Below are 20,584 nucleotides of genomic sequence, written 5' to 3' on the forward strand. Positions count from 1 at the left end.
CTGAGGATTTGCTTTCATTGAGCAATCACCTGAAGCCACAGCTTAATGAAGTTAGAACATTAGCCAATTGTGACATGATTATCAAATCACCTTTTGTTGGGGGTGGTGTTGTTTAACTTCAAGCAACATCAGGAGTCTGAATTCTGCCTTCCTTGGGAAAAAAAACACCAAAAGGAGCTTGTTGGGGGCTTTGTGTTTGTGTTCTTGTCCTTTTGTGGGAGGTTTCTTGAAGTTGTTGATGTTGGTTGTTACTTCAGAATGCTCAAAAGACAGAGCAGAGGGAGGACTGGACACACAAACCAGTTCAAGGCTTTTCAAGCAGGTTTTTGCCCCCTGTGCTATGCCAAGCTTTGCATTTTCATCCAGGGACACAGAGATGGAAAGGAATGGCACCAATGGCAGCAAGCCACAAAGCAGAGAACCACTTCTGTTATTGGGATCCCATCCAAATAAATATTGGGAGGGAGGCAGGAAAAGCTGAAGACAAAAACACAAGCTGTAGACAATCTCTCTCTTCAAACAAACCAACCCAACCCAACCAGGCCTGGCAACTGTAGGCAAACATTTTCCTTCAATGTAACACCTGTTTCTGAGCAGTCCTCCAACCTGAGCAAGTGCTGGCCCCTCACCCCTGAGCAATTCCACTTTAAAACACTCTTAAGCAGCAAAAAACTTCCAAGTACACAGATTTGGGCTTGAGCTCTTGTTCCCATCTAAACCTTCAGCGTGCCACAGTGCCTCTGAAACACAACTTGCTTGAGAAGAATGTGAGCCTCTGGGTCTAGGCAAAACACTCCCCCTCCTCTCAGGCTTGTTTGCCTCCAGCCCTCCTTGCTGAGGTGATGGCAGCAGGAGAGGTCTGAAGGACACAGAGGGTGACTGCACATCTAAAGGCAGCTGACTCACTCTAAAGCCCTGGACTCTTTCTGGGACTGTCACAGGACCTGCAGTCCTGCCTCACCCTGGGAAAGCCTTTTGTCTTTTTCCTTGCCCACCCTCCTCCAGCTCTCCTTCCATCCTTTGCCTGGTCAAACTGTGAAAAGCTTCTTTCTTTGTTCACACCCAGCTGGAAGTTCACATTGGTATGACATTTGATACACAGGGAAAAACATTTTCAGTGATCATCATTTTTACCCAAGGAAAATCTGCTAGCATCAAAGCAAAAAGGGAAATCCATCTAGTAAGGCTGAAGTGTCCAGCATGGGAGCATCAGCCAGGCCTGCTATGAGCTGAGAACTTCCTGCATGCTACATGGAAGGCAGGAAACAAAGGGAAGCTGAGCAAAAGAAAACAGTAAAATATTGCTTCTCCCTTCCTCTGTGGATTTCACTCAATTAAGTAGCCAGCCACGGCAGATGAATCAACAGTCAAAACATGTACAGCTGCTCCATCTCCAGCACAGGTGCCTGGTTCTCTGTTTACAAGGCTGGCAGCCAGAGAGCTTTGTTTGAAGAAGTGGAGTTTGACTCCAGCTGTTTCTCAGAATGCAAAAGCAGTTCACTGATGTTATGTTTTAATTGTGCCCACTGCTGTGCCCTCTGCCTCCTACTTAAGGCTGTTTCTGAAGTGCAAATTACACATGGGTAGATGGAGCCTCTGGGACAGGCTCCAAATTCTCCCATAAAGAAACACAGGACTCCAACTCCAGCTGCACCACACACAAAGTCCTTTCAGCTGCAAGAGTAGGAAGCTCTGATGAAGCACTGGGGATAAATAACAGAGAATGGGTGAGAAACAGAGGTAAGAAACATAACAGGAGATGTAACACTGGAGGCAGAAGGAGGGGATCAAGCTGTTTCACTTCTCCAGGAGATGAAAGCTGCAGTCTCTCTCCTGGACAGCACAAACTCCTGTGGTTTCTCTGCTACTATCTTTAATCCACTGATCATGTCAATTACTTTAGCCCACACAGATGCTTTCCTCTACCAAAGACAGGAGCTCCTGCATCACCCAGAGTCTTTCTGAGCACTGAAACATCTTCTGCCTCTTGCTGGTGTCTATGCTTTTCTGCACATTTATTTTCCTGATGTTTAAACACTTCACTATTCCTCAAAGGTTGTCTGGGAGAAAACAGAGATGGTACTAAATGAGGAGGAGCTGCAGACTCCCTCGAGGGTAGAGAAGCCTAACAGAGGCATCTGGAGAAACCAGAGTTGGGCAAGCACCGAGTGTAGGACATTTAATTCTCCACCTGGGGTATGGTGATCCTGGGCATACCTCCAGATGAGGGGATGAGAGGCTGGAGAGCAGCTCTGCAGAAGGGCTCTGGAGCTTTGGGTTGTTGGCAAATTAAGGGAGAGCCAACAGTGTCCCCTGGCAGCCAGAGCCAGAGGTGACAAAGACAAGGCTGCAAAAGACATCCCTTGTGCCTTTGCAAAGGGTTTAGTACACAGAAACACAGGACATCAGGGGTTGGAAGGGAGCTCAAAAGATCATCGAGTCCCACCCCCTGCCAGAGCAGGATCCCCAGGGCAGGTCACACAGGAACACATCCAGGTGGGTTCCGAATGTCTCCAGTGAAGGAGACTCCACAACCTCTCTGGGCAGCCTGCTCCAGGGCTCTGCCACCTCACCCAGTGGGAAGAGAACATCATCTCTCCTTCTCTTTGTGCCTAGATTCCTCCAATCCACATTTCAGTTTGATGCAGAGAAGAAGTTCTCTCCCTAGAAGTCTGTGATTAGAGGATTAACAGCTCCGTAGCAGATGCCATTCACGACCTATACAGAGCAGCCACTTTTTGTTCCAAGCAACAATCACACAAAGGATTGCTGCTGTCATCAGAACCCTTTCAGACTGCTCCTGATACCAAAAAAAAAGCCCTGCAGATGAAGAAGTTTGTAATGAAAGCTGAATGACAACCTCCATCAACAAGCTTTACACACAAACGCCAGGAGGATCGTGGCACTCCCTGCCAAGAGATTCCAAGTGTGATGCACAAAAGGGTATCCATCCTCTGGCCCTCCTCCTTCCAAACTCTGGGGATCATCCTGCCATAGAAGAGCTCAGAGCATTAGAAATGGAAAAAGAGTCTGGCACAGCCATTCTGATTTTTAAGTAGTTTCCAACCAACCAAAAAGCAACAACAACAAAGGGGGTAAGAGAATGGAGGCAGTAGACTGGGACAGGGCTTGTGTGGGATTCTCTCCTCTGTTCCAGGGGGAATGACACTCACTAAAAACCAAGGCAGGAAGCACACAGACACCCTGGCATTAAAAACATTCACAAACCATCTTCACATCTTCCTACAGTTCATGTACTCCACTGAGTGGTCATCAGCTCCCTCACACCTGGCTTGAAATCGCTGCCAAAGCCCCCTCTGGATGTGCTCCTGGGCATCCTGTGCTGGATTCTATGGTCCTGCTCTGGCAGGGGGGTTGAGCTCGATGATCTTTGGAGGTCCCTTCCAGCCCCTAACCTCCTGTGATCCTGTGAGAGGCTTTCACTCAGCACAACAGAGTTTTACATCTCCCTGCTGCCTTAGAGCACCAACAGCTGAGGAGCTTTCAGACCTCCCAAACTTCCACCTTAGTGCTTGAGTAGCATTCCTAAATCATCTTCAAGTTGCTCCCAGAGCATTTTAAAATGAAGTAAATTTAGTGGATCTATTTTCAGGAGAGGAAGGTGCAGCAAATTAAGAGCAGCTCTTAATTAGCAGAGAGCTGCCACAGCTCCTGTCATGAATAAGAATCCTGTGAAAGCTCACACAGATCCTGGCTTGAAGTCTCTTCCACAGACCCACTGGCTTCAGCTGTGTATGAACAGAGTAACACAGAAGACAGTGCCAAAAGGCTCAAATTAAGAAGGCTCATTTACAGCCTTAATTAATGTTAGGGGTTGGAAGGGACCTCAATGATCATTGAATCCAACCCTCCTGCCAGAGCAGGATCACCCCGGGCAGGTCACACAGGAGCACATCCAGGCAGGCTCTGAATGTCTCCAGAGAAGGAGGCTCCACAGCCTCTCTGGGCAGCCTGCTCCAGGGCTCTGGCACCCTCACAGTGAAAAAGTTTTCCCTTCTGTTCCTGTGGAACCTCTTCTGCTCCAGCTTGCACTCACTACCCCTTGTCCTATCACTGGGCATCCCTGAGCAGAGCCTGGCTCCAGCCCTGCACCTCTTTATCCCCAGCAATGAGGGCAGCCCTCAGGCTCCTCTGCTCCAAGCCCCAGCTGCCTCAGCCTGGCCTCACAGGCAGATGTTCCACTGCCTGCAGCAGCTTTGTGGCTCTGTGCTGGACTCTTTCAAGCAGTTCCCTGAGGTCCTTCTTGGACTGAAGGGCCCAGAACTGGATGCAATGCTCCAGATACAGCCTCACCAGGGCAGAACAGAGGGGAAGAAGAACTTCTCTCAGACAAGTTGTAAACAGCCAGCCCACAATCAGGCCAAGTTAGCTGAAATGTCACAAAGTGAGAACACAAAGACCACACCATCTACAATGATGCTCCTGAGTGGTCATGGTGAGCAGTGAAAGTGATGATTTATTGCCTGTGACTATGAAGTGAAACTCTCCAAATGAGGCTGAGAGCAGTTGCAGATGGCAATGTCTGCAGGATTGGCCCCAGCCTGTCGAGTACTAACATTCAGCCCCAAGCCCCTTCTGCTACTGCCAGTCCTGGGGCCCAGGCTCTGGGAGAGAGGCAGCACAGTGGCCACCACACCTCTCTCCCTACACTGACAGCTTTCCAGTGCCTAACAGATTCACCTCGCTGTGAGTATCTGCAATGCAGAACAGCATCTCCAACAGATTTCCATGCATGTCACAGGACACTCTGCTCTCCCTTTTCACTTCAGCTGCTTAGCAGAAGCGTGCAGCTCTGCTGCAGCCAAAGCCTCTTCCCCAAAGAGCAGAATTCCTTCTGACCCACAAAGCCAAGCCATGCTTGGAGACCTGATCATCAAGAATGTAAAAGGCTTTTGCTGTGCTGGGGCATTGAATGTTTAGTAGTTCTCTCAGTGCAAGGAGACCTCCACAGACTGAGGTGAACTTCAAAGGCATGGATTTTCAAGAGACATGACACAAACACCTTGGGATCTTGGGGTTTGCCTCCAAAACACGAGGTGACTAAGCTGCCACTCTTACAGTTAAAAACAGGCAAGTAAAATAGCTGCACACACAGGCCACACAGCCTCTCCCCCAAAACCTCAGGCACACATCCACATCAGCTGGCTACCTATGGCAATTTGCAGCACCAGTTGCTCCCTCTGATGTTAAACTCCCACAACAATGAAGCACCCATGTGGGGAGAAAGAAAGTCTAGGTGCAAGGATCATCCCAGCACCAGCTGCAGCATCTGTGTGCCCACGCACTGACAATGAAGATTACAAGGGACAAATCAGCTTACAACATCCAGTTTTCCCTTCCTCTCTGTGTGCAGACAGCTGGAACATCCCTGTGCTAAGCCTCTTTCAGACAAGGTAGTCATTTGCTTCAGAACAAGGAGAAAATAATCACTGTTCAGCAGTGTGTTTTGTTGTGCATGCACACAGCCAGAGCTCTCCCACACCTCTTCAAACAGAGCTGGCTTGCTAAATCCCAGCTCAGGAGTGCAGAGCTGAGTGGATTTCAGATGGGCATGAGCTGGCATTGTGACACCAGGCAACACACAGCCAAGCTTCGTGCTCAGCCTACCTACAGATTATTTTAAACCACTCTCATTTATTTACCTATCCAGGTCACTTGTTTACTCCTCTGTGGATTGCTTCTTGATCCTCAGATACAGAACTCCTCTACCCCAGCCAAGCAGTTATTACTGTAAGCCAAGCTGTGCAGGAGCAGGGGAGAAAACTGCTATCTCATAGAGTGGCTCAGGTTGGAAGGGACCTCAGAGATATCTGCACAAACCCTCCCACCATGGGCAGGGACACCTCTCACCTAGACTCAGCTGCTCAAAGCCTCATCCAGCCTGGCCTTGAACACCCCCAGGGCAGGAGGCAGCCACAGCCTCCCTGGGCAGCCCGTTCCAGAGTCTCACACCAAACCACTTCTTCCCCAGCTCCAATCTAAACCTTCATGCCTCAGACTTCCAAAAGGTTCTCCCCTGAACACAGACAACAAAGGAGGGGATTTTGTTCCCTGGAACGTGCTGGAGTGGTCTGCATTGTTTGTTTGGGTTTTAAATGCCCACAAGAGGAAACAACAAAACAAACCCTAACACAACAAACAAATCTACCACGGGACATCCATTCCAATTCAGTAATTAAGATCATCTGCATCTCTTTTCTGCACTTTTCTTCCCCTGCTTGATCGAGGCTCTTGCCTACTGGGGGGGGGGAAGGTGGCAATTAAAAAGTACATCAATCTAACTCTTGTGTAAGCAGCTGGCCTTTCAAGCTACAGGTTGTCATAAATTCTATAGCCACAACGGCTGGCAATTTGCAGACAGGAGCGTGGAGGGTAAGTGGTGCAACCACCAGATAAAGTCATCACCATTGTCAGAGCAACTGGCAGATAAGCTGGAGGTGAAGACCCTCAGATCCCAATCTGCCCTTTGGCTATCACACACTAAGGATCGGATCAATTGCGCCCCTGCAAAAGCAGCTGGGCTGGGAAAACGCTGCAAATTCATCCTCACAGAAGTAAAAGCTCCAGAGCTTCCAAACCTCTTAAGAGCACAGAGCTGATCCTCCCACACAAGCCGTTTTATTTTCACTGCCTGTCTCCTGCCCCCTGCATTATTAAAGCAGCTAAAAAGCTCCTGACGTAACTTCAAGCTGAAGCTCAGCCCGAGCAGGAAAACACCACGAGGCAGCCACCAAGCACCCCTGCAACAATTCCACTCACAAAGGGAATTAAAGCATGCTGAAATGTGGAGTTCAGTGCAAGACAGGAGACACTGAATGCCAGATACTGCCTCAACGCCAGCTGCCCTCTGCAACAGCGCCGTGCACCCCCAGACACCAAACCACCGTGCAGCAAGGAGGCTGAAGGCAATGCAGCCCTGCCAAAGGGCATTCACTTGCTCAGAAACAGGCCTCACAGCAGAGTGCTGGGAAGGGAGGGAGCTGCTCCCAGTACCATAAACAACAAGAGAGAGAAACTGAGTAAGAATCTCACCCATGCAAATATTTGTTCTTGCACTTAGATATCAGCAGAATGCTGCTGAGGGAGCTGCTGCTGAAGCAACCAACCAAACCCCAAGGTAGATCCAAACCCCAGGCAAGTTTCCCATGGAACAGTTGATCTTTGAAGGTTTCTTCCCACCCAAACACTTCTATGGCTCTATGAAAAGCAGAGGAATTCCCTTGCCCCCAGACATTTGTTGACACTTCTGCTTTTTACAGTAAACCTGATCCAAAGTGGAAAGCTCATCTGGTTCAGCTCCAGTTCAACCAGAAAGCTGGGGAGGGACTTCTGAAGGTGTCAGGGAGGGATAGGACTGGGGGGAATGGAGCAAAACTAGAAACGGGGAGATCCAGATTGGATGTGAGGAAGAAGTTGTTCCCCAGGAGGGTGGTGAGAGCCTGGCACAGGCTGCCCAGGGAGGTGGTGGAAGCCTCCTGCCTGGAGGTGTTTGCAGCCAGGCTGGAGGTGGCTGTGAGCAGCCTGCTGTGGTGTGAGGTGTCCCTGCCCACGGCAGGGGGTTGGGACTGGCTGATCCTTGAGGTCCCTTCCAACCCTGACAGTTCTGTGATTCTAACTCCTCCTGCTGTGGGCAGGGACATCTTGCACTACAACCACAGGGATTACTCTGGATTAATGAATCCAGTTTAGTACAAAAGCCAAAGCACACTCACCAAGTTTTTTCCAGCAAACATTACTCCTGAATCCCTGCTAACAGGACAACCTCAGGCCAGTTCAGCCTCACCTCAACAGCTTCCACTGTGGAAGAACTTATAGCTGCATTTCTCAGTAGCAGCAGAATTAATCCTCCTTTGTTGGATACTCTCTTCAGAAAGGCACATGAAACATGTCAGATAATTATTAGGTTTGGCACCTGCAGACAAAACTAAAGCCAGAGCCCTCCCTCCATCTCCCACTGCAAGTAGGAGGTTGTGTGCACACCAATTTTACTCCCACTTCCCAACACGTTGAGGAGCATGCCAGGATTCAGGGTCTCATCAGATGCTGGTGGGCACACTGCCCTTTGGATTCACCTGATGAAACCCAGGAGCACTCAGACATAGCTGCTTCCTGAACAAGCAGAAAGGGAAAGGTTTGCCAGAGTGGAAAACCTAAGCCACTGGTTTGAAAAGCTGGCCAGCAGGAACACAAACACAAACTTCACAGAATCAACCAGATTGGAAAGGACCTCAGAGCTCAAGTCCAACCTATTACCTAACACATCCTCACTAACTAAGCCATGGCTCCAAGTGCCTTTTTGAACACCTCCAGGGATGGGCACTCCACCACCTCCCTGGGCAGCACATCCCAAGGGCCAATTCCTCTTTCTGGGAAGAACTTTCTCCTCACCTCCAGCCTAAACCTCCCCTGGCACAGCTTGAGACTGTGTCCTCTTGTTCTGGTGCTGCTTGCCTGGGAGAAGAGACCAACCCCCACCTGGCTACAACCTCCCTTCAGGGAGTTGTAGAGAGCAATGAGGTCTCCCCTGAGCCTCCTCTTCTCCAGGCTTATGGTCCCCAGCAGGAATTGTCAACAGGAGCAGTCCAGCTGCAACATCAGACGCCTGATCTGCAGAGAACCTGGGGCCAAGAGGCCCCATGAAGCTCTGCAGTGCTGTGGTCATGCTGCTTCTGCTGCCAGACCCAGTTTATGGCAGCTCACTCACCCACCCCAGCACTCCATACACCTCCTGTAAGTTTAAGTCCACTCACAAATCCTTGAGAGAAGACTCGAAGGGCTGTGTTTTTCTTCTTTGGATCTCAGTCTGATGAGGACAAGGTTGTCAATTCATCCCCAAAAGGGCTTAGCTACTTGCTGCAGAACTGGGGAAAGAATAGAGGGAGAGGACAAAAAAACCCCCAAACCTGTACTGACCTCGGGCATCGAAGAATTCATCATCAGAGCTCTCCACGGAGTCTTTGAGGACGTTCTGCATGTGCCACTGAGCACCACTGAAGCGGCGGGGGGCAGCTGGAAACAGAGACACTGACATTAGCCCCAGGGAACACTCACCTCCGCGCCAGCCTTGGAGGAGAAAGCAACAGCAACAAACCATTAACCAACAGCTCGCAGAGACGGCTCAGGAGCATCACCTCGGTCAGCACACACACTTTAACCTCAGCACTCAGCCAGGGCTCTCAGGGCGGCACAAAAATCAAACCTCTTCCTGCCGCCTAGCAGAAGTGATGGCAGCAAGGTCTTGTGGCAGATGAGCCTGCAGGACTCCAGCTAATGCAGCCACTTGGAAAGAGAAATCCTTCCCTGTTGAATTCACCAGGCTGCTCGATTCCAGCACTCTCAACTGCACAGTTGCTACGACCTGAAGCAGCATTCCCCCAGGTCATGGCAGCAGCTCTCCTTTAGATTCAATTTCACTCCTAGAAGAAGTGCCATCCTATTTGGATCACAGATTTACCGACAAATTACTGAATTCTTACTCACTGAGCTGTTCCCATCAGACAGCTTCCTTTTGCTGAAGCCTGAGGCTTTCATTTGAAGCTTGCCATTTGAAGGCAGGAAGGCAAAGCCACATGAGAATAGGCACAGCCACAGATCTAGCCCTGACAGCTCAGGTGGTCCCAATGGGTTTTCATGCTCAGGTAACTTGTAATTAGCAAACCAGACCTGCCTAACTAGATCAGCTCTCCTTACATCCACAGCAACTCAACACTAGAAAGCAGTGGTGAAATATAGTCCTTACCTTACCAATAAAGCCTCCCCCAGACCAGTGGGGAACCAGAGTTCAAATCCACCACTGCAGCTCTTAGAGAAAGAATTCTCATGATCAGACAGAATAGTGTCTTGGCTTTATTCATTACTCCACATGATTACATCAGACCTGAAATCTGCTGTTCTGAGGCCCTATCCACAGAGGTATTCTCCTTCTCCCAGCAGTAAAAAAATCACCTCCCTCAGGGGAGGCATCCTACCACATTGCTCTGGGGGGAAACATGCCACTAGGTCACAGCCTTAGGTTCTCCTTCCACCCCACCAACAGGCTCTCCCTCCACCCCACCAACAGGTGGCCCAATCAGATACAGGCCATCCAGAGGGACCTTGGCAGGCTGGAGAGGTGGGCACAAGCCAACCTCATGAGGTTCAATAAGAGCAAGGGCAGGGTCCTGCATCTGGGTCGAGGCAATCCCAGGCACAAATCCAGGCTGGGCAGGGACTGGCTGGAGGATAGCCCTGAGGGGAGAGACTTGGGGGTGCTGGTGGACAAAAAGCTCAACAGGAGCTCTCAGTGTGCACTTGCAGCCCGCAAAGCCAATCAGATCCTGGGCTGCATCAGGAGAAGTGTGGCCAGCAGGGCAAGGGAGGTGATTCTCCCCCTCTACTCAGCCCTGGTGAGACCCCACCTGGAGTACTGTGTCCAGTTCTGGAGCCCCTATTACAAGAGGGATGTGGAGGTGCTGGAAGGTGTCCAGAGAAGGGCCACAAGGATGATCAGAGGGCTGGAGCACCTCTCCTATGAGGGCAGACTGAAGGAGTTGGGGCTGTGCAGTCTGCAGAAGAGAAAGCTCCCAGGTGACCTCATTGTGGCCTTCCAGTATCTGAAGGGGGCTACAGGAAGGCTGGGGAAGGACTTCTCAGGATCTCAGGGAGTGATAGGACTAGGGGGAATGGAATGAAGCTGGAGGTGGGGAGATTCAGGCTAGATGTGAGGAGGAGGTTCTTCACCATGAGAGTGGTGAAGCCCTGGAATGTGTTGTCCAGGGAGGTGGTCGAGGCCCTGTCCCTGGGGGTGTTTAAGCCCAGGCTGGATGAGGCTCTGTCCAGCCTGATCTAGTGTGGGGTGTCCCTGCCCATGGCAGGGGGGTTGGAACTAGATGATCCTTGTGGTCCCTTCCAACCCTGAATGAAACTATGAAACTATACAAGTGAAAGCTGGTTAAGAGGAAGCAGATTTTAGCTGTCCAAGAAGAGAGTGGAAAAAAAAAAAAGCCCCAACAACCCCAAGTAGATATTTGGATATTAATAGCTTTAAAAAAAGATCAAATCCAAATAAATGGCTAAGAAGTCAGCGTTCATTAGCAGAGCACAGCGTGTACTGGGAGCACATCCAGTGCTATTTGGAACCTACCAGAGAATGCATACAGATCAATTACATTTACTGCTACAGATTTCTGGAACATTTAATAGCCCTAACAAGAGAAGCTGCTGCTGCTGCTGCTGCTGCTGCTTTGGAAAGAGCTCTGGGTTGTTAGAAGTGGGAAAGGACTCATCTGAGGCATGGCTGGAAGATGCAGCTACTAGGAGGAGTATCTGACTGCACCTGCTGTCAAACCACATGCAAAACCAAAAGCCAGCATCTGCACCTCGAGGAAAGAGACTGGAGATGCTTCAGAGAAAGGAAGCAAATGCTGCTTTGGGAGGAGCAGAGCAACACTTTGCACAGAGCATTCCTAGAGGTGCAGCAGATGCGGTGCTACCAATCCACAGCCCGTGTGTCACGCACTGTCAAGCTCCCAAGCCTCAGTGGAACTCATCTCCACAGCAAAGGCATGGAAGATTTGACATCTGCCTCCAGAGGCTGTCAGGAAAGCAGAGAGTACAGATTGCTTTGGGTTTTCCAGCGTTTTAGAAGCCTAAAAGCACTGAAACAGGGGAAGAAACAAACGTTAGCAGTTCTGACTATCAGTGCCAGCACTGCATGGCCCACAGGCAAACCAGCTCTGAACTGTGAGGGCTTCACAAGGAAACAGCAGCTCCCCAGAGCAGAACTGCCAGTAGCCCAGCTGGAAATCACTGGAACTGCTGGTCCCAGAAGCAAAACTCATGCTTCCAGGGACTTTGGTGAAGGGAGAGCAGGGGGAAAGTCTCACAGACCTCCAGGCATAAGTTCTGGCTCCAAGAGAAGTCCTTGGGAGGATGAGTTCTGTTACACTGCACTAGGAATGCTTCTAGATTTAGAAACAGCTTCAACACAGGCACGCTCAGGAGCAGCAGCTCTGCATTAGCCTCACTGGGGCTGCTTCCTTCTGTGCCAAGAGATTAGCATTAGCCACCTTAATAGGACTCTATTAACATTTCTTGATTGCATTATACACTGCCACTGCCTGGACTCACTGATTTGATTCCCAGTGTCAACTGCTCCATATTTTATCGCATTATTTTGGTCCAGAGCACAAAAAGGACCAACACTGCTTCAAAAAGCAGCCTAACTCCTTGGCAGGGACATGTCAGGCTTCTGTGCCAGCAAACTTTATCACTGTTGACCAGCTCTCAGCAGCCAGATTTCAGCAGCTTTTGCGAGCAGGGTAGCAGCCTGCGCTTCATTTCAATTAGTCAGCATCACAGTCGCAGAGGACTCCATGCAGAAGTGCAGAGCCCTTAACAGAAACCCACCACACCACTCCCCTGCCAGTCCCATCAGTGGCACGGGAAGCACATGTTCCTTCAGGCTTTTGAGGCAACATGACACAGAGTAAGATACAAGAGGAGCATTCTGAAGTGGCAGGAGAGTTCACAGAACGCACAGCTGCTTTTCTTCCAGAAGCAGTTCCCTACCTAAACTGTTGTCTTTTGCACAGGACTGCAGGCTGCTACACTCCCCTGTCACAGAGGGAGCAGCTTCTGATGCTATCCATCCACAGATGAGGGAAAACATCTGAGATGACTTGGTCTTAGTCTGTAAATCCACACAAACAGAGCTAAGGAGTGTCACAGAACCACACAAGCTGGGGAGGGACCTTCAGAAATCACTGAGTCCAACCCCCCTGCCAGAGCAGGATCACCCAGGGCAGGTCACACAGGAACACATCCAGGTGGGGTTTGAAAGTCTCCAGAGGAGACTCCACAACCTCTCTGGGCAGCCTGCTCCAGGGCTCCAGCACCCTCACCATAAAGGTCTCCTCATGTTGAGGTGGAGCCTCCTGAGCTCCAGCTTTTACCTCTCATTCCTTCTCCTATCACTGGGCACCCCCAAAGAGAGCCTGGCATCTTCATCTTGGCACCCACCCCTCAGATATTTATAGACACTGATAAGATCCCCTCTCAGCCTTCTCCAGGGCTCTCAGTCTTTCTTCACAGCAGAGATGTTCAAGTCCCTTCCTCAGAGGTCTTAGTTGGACTCTCTCCAGCAGGTCTCTGTCTCTCTCGAACTGGGGAGCCCAGAACTGGACACAGCATTGCAGGTGTGGTCTCAGCAGGGCAGAGCAGAGGGGGAGCAGAACCTCCTTAGCCCTGCTGGCCACACTTTGCTTAATGCACCCCAGGATGCCACTGTCCCTCTTGGCAACGGGGGCACCTTGCTGTCCACTAGGAGAGGAGCCACAGGAAAGGTCCATCCCACTTTCACCCACAGACAGAGCAGAGCAGAGCTGAGCTGGGCTCATTTTCTCATGGCTTTATAAGCAGAGCCCAACAGCACAAACCCAAGTTCTCTCTCAAGGTGCTTTCTCTTAAGAGATGTGAGAAACCAGCAGCGCTGTGACAACCAAGCAGCACATGAGTGCACTTCATTCCATGTGATCTGTTTCTAAAAGAGAGGAGGAAAAAAACCCAACCAAACACAAGAGGAATTAAAGTGGCCTCATTGGTCTGGAGCCAACGTGCTCACAGCTGAGGAAATGGAAGCAGAAAGACAAGAAGTGAAGGAAGGCCTAAGAGGCTTAAGAAACAAAGATCTTCCTCTGACAACTGAGCAGCTAATGCTGCTGATTCCCAGCTTTCAAAGTGATCACTTCCCTGGGTCATTTTAAAAGGCTTGGTGCCCCAAACCCACTGACCCTGTAAGTCCCAAGCATGCTAGCCCAGAACTGCTCCCCACTGCCACCCAGTAATTCCACACACACACTGCTACCAGCACCAAAAATGCTGTTCCAGTATCACTTGCTGGGTAAAAACTGTGTTTAAAATGTCTGTCAGCTCAGGAGAAAGAAAAGGCTTCTGCCTGTTCCATCCCAGCAGGTGGCCTTACCTCTGGCTTGGAATAAAGCAGTGCTGGCCACAGTAGGCTCCAGAGCTTTCTGTGCACAGAAGTGTGTGCAGGGCACAGCAGTCCCTCCTGGGAAGCCTGCAGGAATGATGTCCCCCAGTGGCCAGCAGCCTTTGCCAAGACACAGGGCTCTGCCTTTGCTCCGAGGAGTGCAATATTAGCTTTGCAAACACAGCAGGAGGAGCAAGCCTGGTCCTGCTGTGTGACCATGCCACCTTTCTTCACTGGTTCTGCCTTCTCCTCAGCTTGAATTAGCTTTTACAAACGCTGATTGCAGCTGAAAAAGAAAACCATGGCTGGAGGCATCACTGTTGACTTCACCAGCAGGATCAGCACAAGCACTTGAAGAATGAAACAACAGAGTTGTTCCCAGAGGTGCATTTGGAAGAGGGCAGAACAGTAGGCACGGTCCAGAGGCATCAGTTTAAGGATCACTCCAGCAGCTCCTGAAGGCTCTCATCTCCTTAACAATGCATGACTCAATGGCTGCCTCCTCAGGCAAGCAGGTTGAGCTGAGTGCCAGTCATAGCAGTCCCTGGTGTGCCCTGGCAGTGCCACTGAAGCACCAGGCTATTCCAACAGCCCACCCAGGCTCAGGTGTGCTTGTGCTGGGCCTTCCAGGAAGGTGCATTCAAGCAGCCTAAGATAAAAATGGCTGTTTTCATTGGAGATGATTGCAGCAGTGGGTAAAAATAATCCAATACCATTCACAGTGCTGTCAAAATATTAGAGGTTTTTAAGCAGGCCCAGCAGTTCCCTACATCTCTTGGTTGGTAATAAGCAATTCCAATCAAGCTTAGACATAAGCACGTCACAGGAGACCATAAAAAAAGCATTCCTGAATCCTACTGCCACACCAACCCAGTTAGCAGAGACAAAATAGCACAGAGTGTTCTCAGAGCTACTGAAAACTCGGCCCTATAGATAGCAAAGCATGGAAGGCTGAATCAATCTCAATTAAAAAGTAAGCAGAAATAGACTTTGTGGGGAAGATCAAACCAGTGCCACTTGGTCTTAGAACTGTGACCATTTGGGAGTCAGGGATGGGTCTCCTAGCAAAATGCAGAAGCACAGAAGTCATTTGTCCCTTTGGAAAGAGATGCTGGGTAGAAAGGATGACCTTTGCTGCTGTTGGGAACTGCTGTTGCATAATAACAACAACCACCACCATAATGCTTCTTTCTGTTCTGCTGCTTTCAGAAGCTTCCTGCTCACCCATCAAGTGAGTTAACTGAGCTGCCCAACAGTGTCACCCACTGACTCCACTGGAGGCCAGAATTACCGACTGTTATCTCCCACTTGTGGTTGATCTCTTCTTTGGCAAATGTAAAATTGAAGATGTGCTTTAAAAAGATGTGAATTAAACTACCAGAGCCCCTCCTCAAACCCCCTCCTCAAACCCAGGAGGCTCAGCCCCTCCTCAAACCCCCTCCTCAAACCCAGGAGGCTCACCCCCTCCTCAAACCCCCTCCTCAAACCCAGGAGGCTCAGCCCCTCCTCAAACTCCCTCCTCAAACCCAGGAGGCTCAGCCCCTCCTCAAACCCCCTCCTCAAACCCAGGAGGCTCAGGGAAGACAAAGGGGGATGCTGATCCTCTCTCCAATTACTCCAGAGCAAAAAACAAACCTGAAGCACACTTTGAGCAAGCCCTTACCTGCAAACAGACCACCAAAAAACCCAGAACCCTCCATGCCATCATTGCTAGCAGTGCCACACAGAACCCAAGTCACACAATGCATCTGTAGCAGACTGGAACTGAAATTGAATTTAAATGCACTGGAGTGGAAGGGCCACAGGAGTGTGAGGCCAAAAGGGATGAGAAGAAAAATAGAAGTGGGAGGTGAGAGGGAGGTGGAGGAGAGAAAGCACACAAGGCCAAGGGGGACAGGGAAGAAAAAAGCAGAGTGCTAGGAGGGGTAAGTGGGAGGCCAGACAGATGGAGGAGAGGAGGAAAATAAAAAAGAGAACCTGATGGAGAGATGGAGGCTGAGAGTCAGAGGAAGCAGAGGCATGGGCTGAGCAGGAGGCAGCAGAAGACCAAGGGCCAAGAGCAGCATGCAAGGCCAGCTGGACAGGGTGACCCAAGTTGGTGCAGGTGGCTGGCTCAGAGCAGACAGCCAAGGGGGAGTGTGAAAGGCCACAGGAAAATGGGAAAACAGAGAGGGGAAGGGAGAGCCCCAAAGGAGAGAGCAGGGAGAGGCATCCAAACGGCTGAGCTGGTAGCTGCTTACAAGGGATGTGATCCTGTTTCCTCCTGTGCACCAGGGAGTGCAGGCACCTGACCCTGCAGCTGAGCCTGTGAAGACTGGAAAACCATGTCTGGAAAATGAAGATAACCAAGAGCTTCCCACCTGTTTGGTTCCCAGAACTTGACTGCAGAAGAGCTGGAGAAGCTTGGGACCTGGCATAGGAAAGAGGCAGAAAGCTGCAACATTTCCCTGACTGTTTGCAACAAGCCAGCAGATGATCAAAACACCTTCCACTCATGAACCTGAAGTGCTCAGCTGAGCCCTGCCCTGCTGAAATCTGTGCACACTTACAGGCTCATCCACTGCAGATGTAGAAGCACTGCTGGCACTTCAGAAAGGACAGAAGAGGAAGAATCAAAAGGGACAGAAGTGCCAGCTTTGAGGACAAGGACTAGGAAAAAGCTTCTGGTTTAAGAAGCAGCAAGATGAAAGGCAAGAAGTTAGAGGCATGTAAGTGGGAGAAAAGGAGAAGGGAGGCAAGGGCAATAAAGCAAGCAGGGCCTTAGAGCCAACAAAGTCACTAAATCTATCAGAGAAGCTGCAGCACTGAGATGTTCCAATGCTCCCCCTGGAAGCAGTCCTGGGCTGACAGAGGCAGTCTCCTGAGACAGGATTTCTAAGAGGTGGGAACAGAGTTGAGAGGTACAAAGGAAAAACTGAGAGGTGATGGAAAGAGTAAGAAGAACAAAGTGTCCCTCCTTGGAAAGAAAGCAGCTTGGGACAAGAAGCAGAGAGGAGAGGTTGGAGATGGCCAGTAAGATCGAGCAGATAGCAGGAAAAGCTGGAAAGGGGAAAGGGTCTGGAGGTCTCTCTATTCTCATTGTGGCTGCACCAGTCCCTCAATAAAGATGAAAATAAGAGCAAAGAGCACAGCTGACAAAGCCAGAGACACAGTTAAAGGCAGGAGAACGTCCAAAATGCAGGTTCCCTTGTCAAGAAGTGAAAGAGGCACAGTCCAGACCCTACTGTGGTTAGAAGCACCCAATGTAACCAACTCCTCTCCCCCATTCCTCCTCACTCCACGGCTCTCATCTCGTAGCAATTCAACAGTGACAAGTCCCTGGTTACCTACTCTGCACATCCTGCAGCTCACAGCTCTGCAGCAGATGGTAAGGACAGGCATTTATTTGCTAATTGAGTACAGGAAACAAATCAAGAAACTAAACTGTGCAAGCTTTTAAGCCTCTCTTTTTAAGGTGCTGGTGACATTTCCAGTCCTGTGCTTTATGGGATTACTGGTGAGATGGAGGAGGCTCAGCTTGGCTGTTCAACCAAATCCTAGATGCTGTATCTGTAAACATGGTGCCTCTTTTAGAGCTGCTCCTTGATGCTTCAGATGCCAGCTTCCACACAGCAGAAAGTAACTTCACCCTCCCCCTCAGCAGTATCATCACCTCCTCCCAAACCAGGGAAGATATGAATATTCTCTAACCTTTTCCTGCAATGACTGTAGGTGGACTTTCAGATGCATCACATCTGAAAGACTCTACTTTCACAGTGCAGGGGATTTTGGCTCCCTGAGCAGGCTCTGGCAGTTTTGAGTCACTGCTCTGTTAAAAAAAAAATAGATATATATATAATAAAAAATAATAATAATGAGGTAGGAGAAGAAAAGCAGAGAGCACACCAGCTCCAAAGTGCCATGGCAGACAGAGAGCTGCAGGTGCTGCTGGATGGCTTTGCAACCTACAAGCCTGCATTTTTTTCCCCATGCATTTCTGTGCTGGAACTCTTCCAAGCACTTAAAGACCTGGAGTCCGCTAGGTGAAATGTGGGCACTCAAACGACTCAAGCTGCCCACCTCTAAAAGCCTCTCAGAAGCACTCAACAGTGACCAAGCAGCAGATTTCGTGGCTACCACAAGGATGGTCTTTGTGCTAAGGCCACAGCCCCGGCAGGGGCTGCAGGGCAGGGTACCCCACAGGGTAAAGCAGCCCAAACTTCTCTGTAGTTGTTCATAAACTCAGCAGGGCTCAGTTTATAAAAGCAGCACATTGCCCCTGCTGCTAACCCAGATCTGTTTTGCCAGAGCTCCCTTGTGCATTATTCCTGCTTTCCTTTACAGTAAGAACTTGTGACAACACCACAAAGCTGGCATCAAAAGTCAGTATTTTTGTCTACCAAGGGGGCAGAAGCACATCTGAGGACCATCCTTGAAAATGCCTGCTCAGGGGTGGGTTTGAACAAACAAGCCAGGTATGCAGGCTACATAATCAATACCACTGGAAGTGATAGCTGTGCTCCCTTAGTTTCCTGTCAAAGGAGTGCAAACCAATGTCCAACACACACACACAAATGCATAAATTACTCCACACTGGAGCATTTCTTCATCTTCCAAAGATGGGAACCAGCCACTCAGTTCAACACTGTGTTTGCATCTTCTTTAGTTATTGATGGTCTCATACTCCTGAGAACTATGCCTCTGGGCTGCCACCAATCCATGCCTGTTTGGGGAGAATAACTAAAAGAAATGAACCTTTGTGTTTATCTTTAACATGACCATGCTGTCCTAAAGCTGTGCCAAGAGCTGGCACCAAACAGTAGGCAAGTTTCAGGTACAGAGCAGCAAGCAGGCTGGGCCTTCACCTTCAGAAGCAATGAGCTCTGTGTGCAGCCTGGAAGAGAACCACTTCTGCAACAGCAAGAGGAAGAGCATCCTGCGATTCTGTGACCTGTTCTGCTGCCTGGCACTGGTCATTCCTGCACAGAGTATGTACCACGCAGTACAGGGCTGCCACCGCCACCCAGTACCGGGCTGCCACTGCCACCAGGCGTGGGGCATCAAGGCTCTGCTGCTCAGAATCCTCACACCCCCTGGCGCCCGCTCCGGACTGCTCAGCCTCCAAGGAAAGCATGGGAAGCCGAAAGGCGCAGTGGAGGCTCCATCTGCCTCTGCCTTCCAGCAAGCCCTACCTGACAGGTACACGGGAGCCGGCGGCAACGAGCGCAGGCTCCACAAGGCGGCAGCCACTGAACTCCCCCCGAGCCGGGAGACCCTTCCCGACCCGGCACCGAGGGCTGGGAGACGGCCAGACAGCGGCCACCGGCGCGGAACTCCCGCACTGTCCCTGCAGCCGCGCACGGCACTCCCGCGACCACCGGCCCCGGCCGAGGCTAGCGGCGGGGCAGAGCGGACCCCGGTGGGGAAGAACGAGGAGCGCAAACGCACCTGTGTCTCGTTGGCTGAAGTTGCGTCCACCGCTGCTGCGCCGGGCGCGGGGGCTGCCCGCTGCGGCGGACACGAACCGGAGCTGCCCGCAAGGCCGCCAGTGGGCGGGGAACGAGCTGGAGCCTCGCCCCGCTGCTCCCGGGCTCCGCGTTCCCCCCAGGGCTGCCCCCTTCCGCCCTGCGCTCCCCCCGGGGCTGCCCCCTCCTGCCGTCCGGGCTCAGCACTCACCTGAGCGCGGAGCTTTCGCCATTTCGGGGCCGCCCGCTCCCAGCCGAACCTTCGCAGCCGCCTCAGGTGCTGGTCCGCGGGACCCTCCCGGCGCACCGGCCCCCCGCGCTCCACCACCCCATCTGCTCCTGGCGGCAGCCCCACACCGCCCACTCGCCTGCGGCGCCGATAGCGGCGGCCGGGAGACGCTGCCGCACCGCTCGGTCCCGCCGCGCAGCCCACCCGCCGCGGCGCAGCCGCCGTCGTTAAAGGCGTAGCGAGCGGCTCGGCGGAGAGCGGGGGCCGGGCTGGGCCGGTGATGGGGGTGCGGCTGTAGCTGCTCATGGCTGGCGAGGTCCGAGCAGTCCGCCGGTGAGAGGCCCAGGCTGCCCACAGGGGCTGGAGCGGGATCGTCCTCCCGTGCCTGCCAAGGAGGGGTTGAGGCTCCCGTGCCGTCGTGGTGCTCCTGGGGGCCATGGGCGTGGGGAGGCCAGAGCAGGAAAAGGGATGGGGGCTGCCGCCCGCCGCCCCGCGCCTGCCCGCCCCCCGGGCTCGACTCTAGCCCCCAGCAGCCCAGGGACCGAGTTCCCGCTGGGTGCCAGGGAGCTCACCGGGGGCACGCGGTTCAGTCGCTGCTGCTGCAGCACTACCCCTGCAAACCGCTCCCGCAAGTGTTCGCTCTGGATTTTAACTGCAGAAATGCTCTGGCTGTTGCCAGCTCCTGTGTCAGTGCAGCGGCCGAAGGGCTGCAGCGCTCTGCCTTCGCAAGCAGCGGCAGGCAAGCAGCTCACAGAGTGCCGAGAGCTGAACCAGGCACCTTGCGGGGCAGGACTTGCTGCCTCCCTCCTCAGGAGCCGCGCTAGCGGCATTTCTCTCACACCATCAAGGAAAGAAGTAGAGTAGCCCGTTCCTCCAGCTCCCCCGAGAATTGGGAAATTCACCTCAAGAAGTCTCTTACAT

The 20,584-nt window shown here is 51.6% G+C and overlaps 1 protein-coding gene across 3 annotated transcripts in view; it reads right to left on the reverse strand.

Moving 5' to 3' along the window:
* Positions 1–19,795, reverse strand: part of PITPNM3 (PITPNM family member 3) — a 53,058-nt gene extending 33,263 nt beyond the window's left edge. For 2 of the 3 annotated variants that reach the window (XM_068154863.1, XM_068154862.1), the window contains exons 1-2: positions 19,646–19,795; positions 8,935–9,030 (exon numbers count right to left, since the gene is read on the reverse strand). In XM_068154863.1, coding sequence (XP_068010964.1) covers positions 8,935–9,030; positions 19,646–19,667 — 118 coding nt within the window. In that variant the 5' untranslated portion in view covers positions 19,668–19,795. Of the gene's footprint in view, positions 1–8,934; positions 9,053–19,645 lie in introns of those variants that run through there. The other variant, XR_010989372.1, reaches the window with a different exon arrangement.
* Positions 19,796–20,584: the final 789 nt, after the last annotated feature.

The sequence above is a fragment of the Melanerpes formicivorus genome, unplaced genomic scaffold (assembly GCF_026170545.1).
Source record: "Melanerpes formicivorus ecotype bairdi unplaced genomic scaffold, bMelFor1.0.p_v2 SCAF_29, whole genome shotgun sequence".
Lineage (NCBI taxonomy): Eukaryota > Metazoa > Chordata > Aves > Piciformes > Picidae > Melanerpes > Melanerpes formicivorus.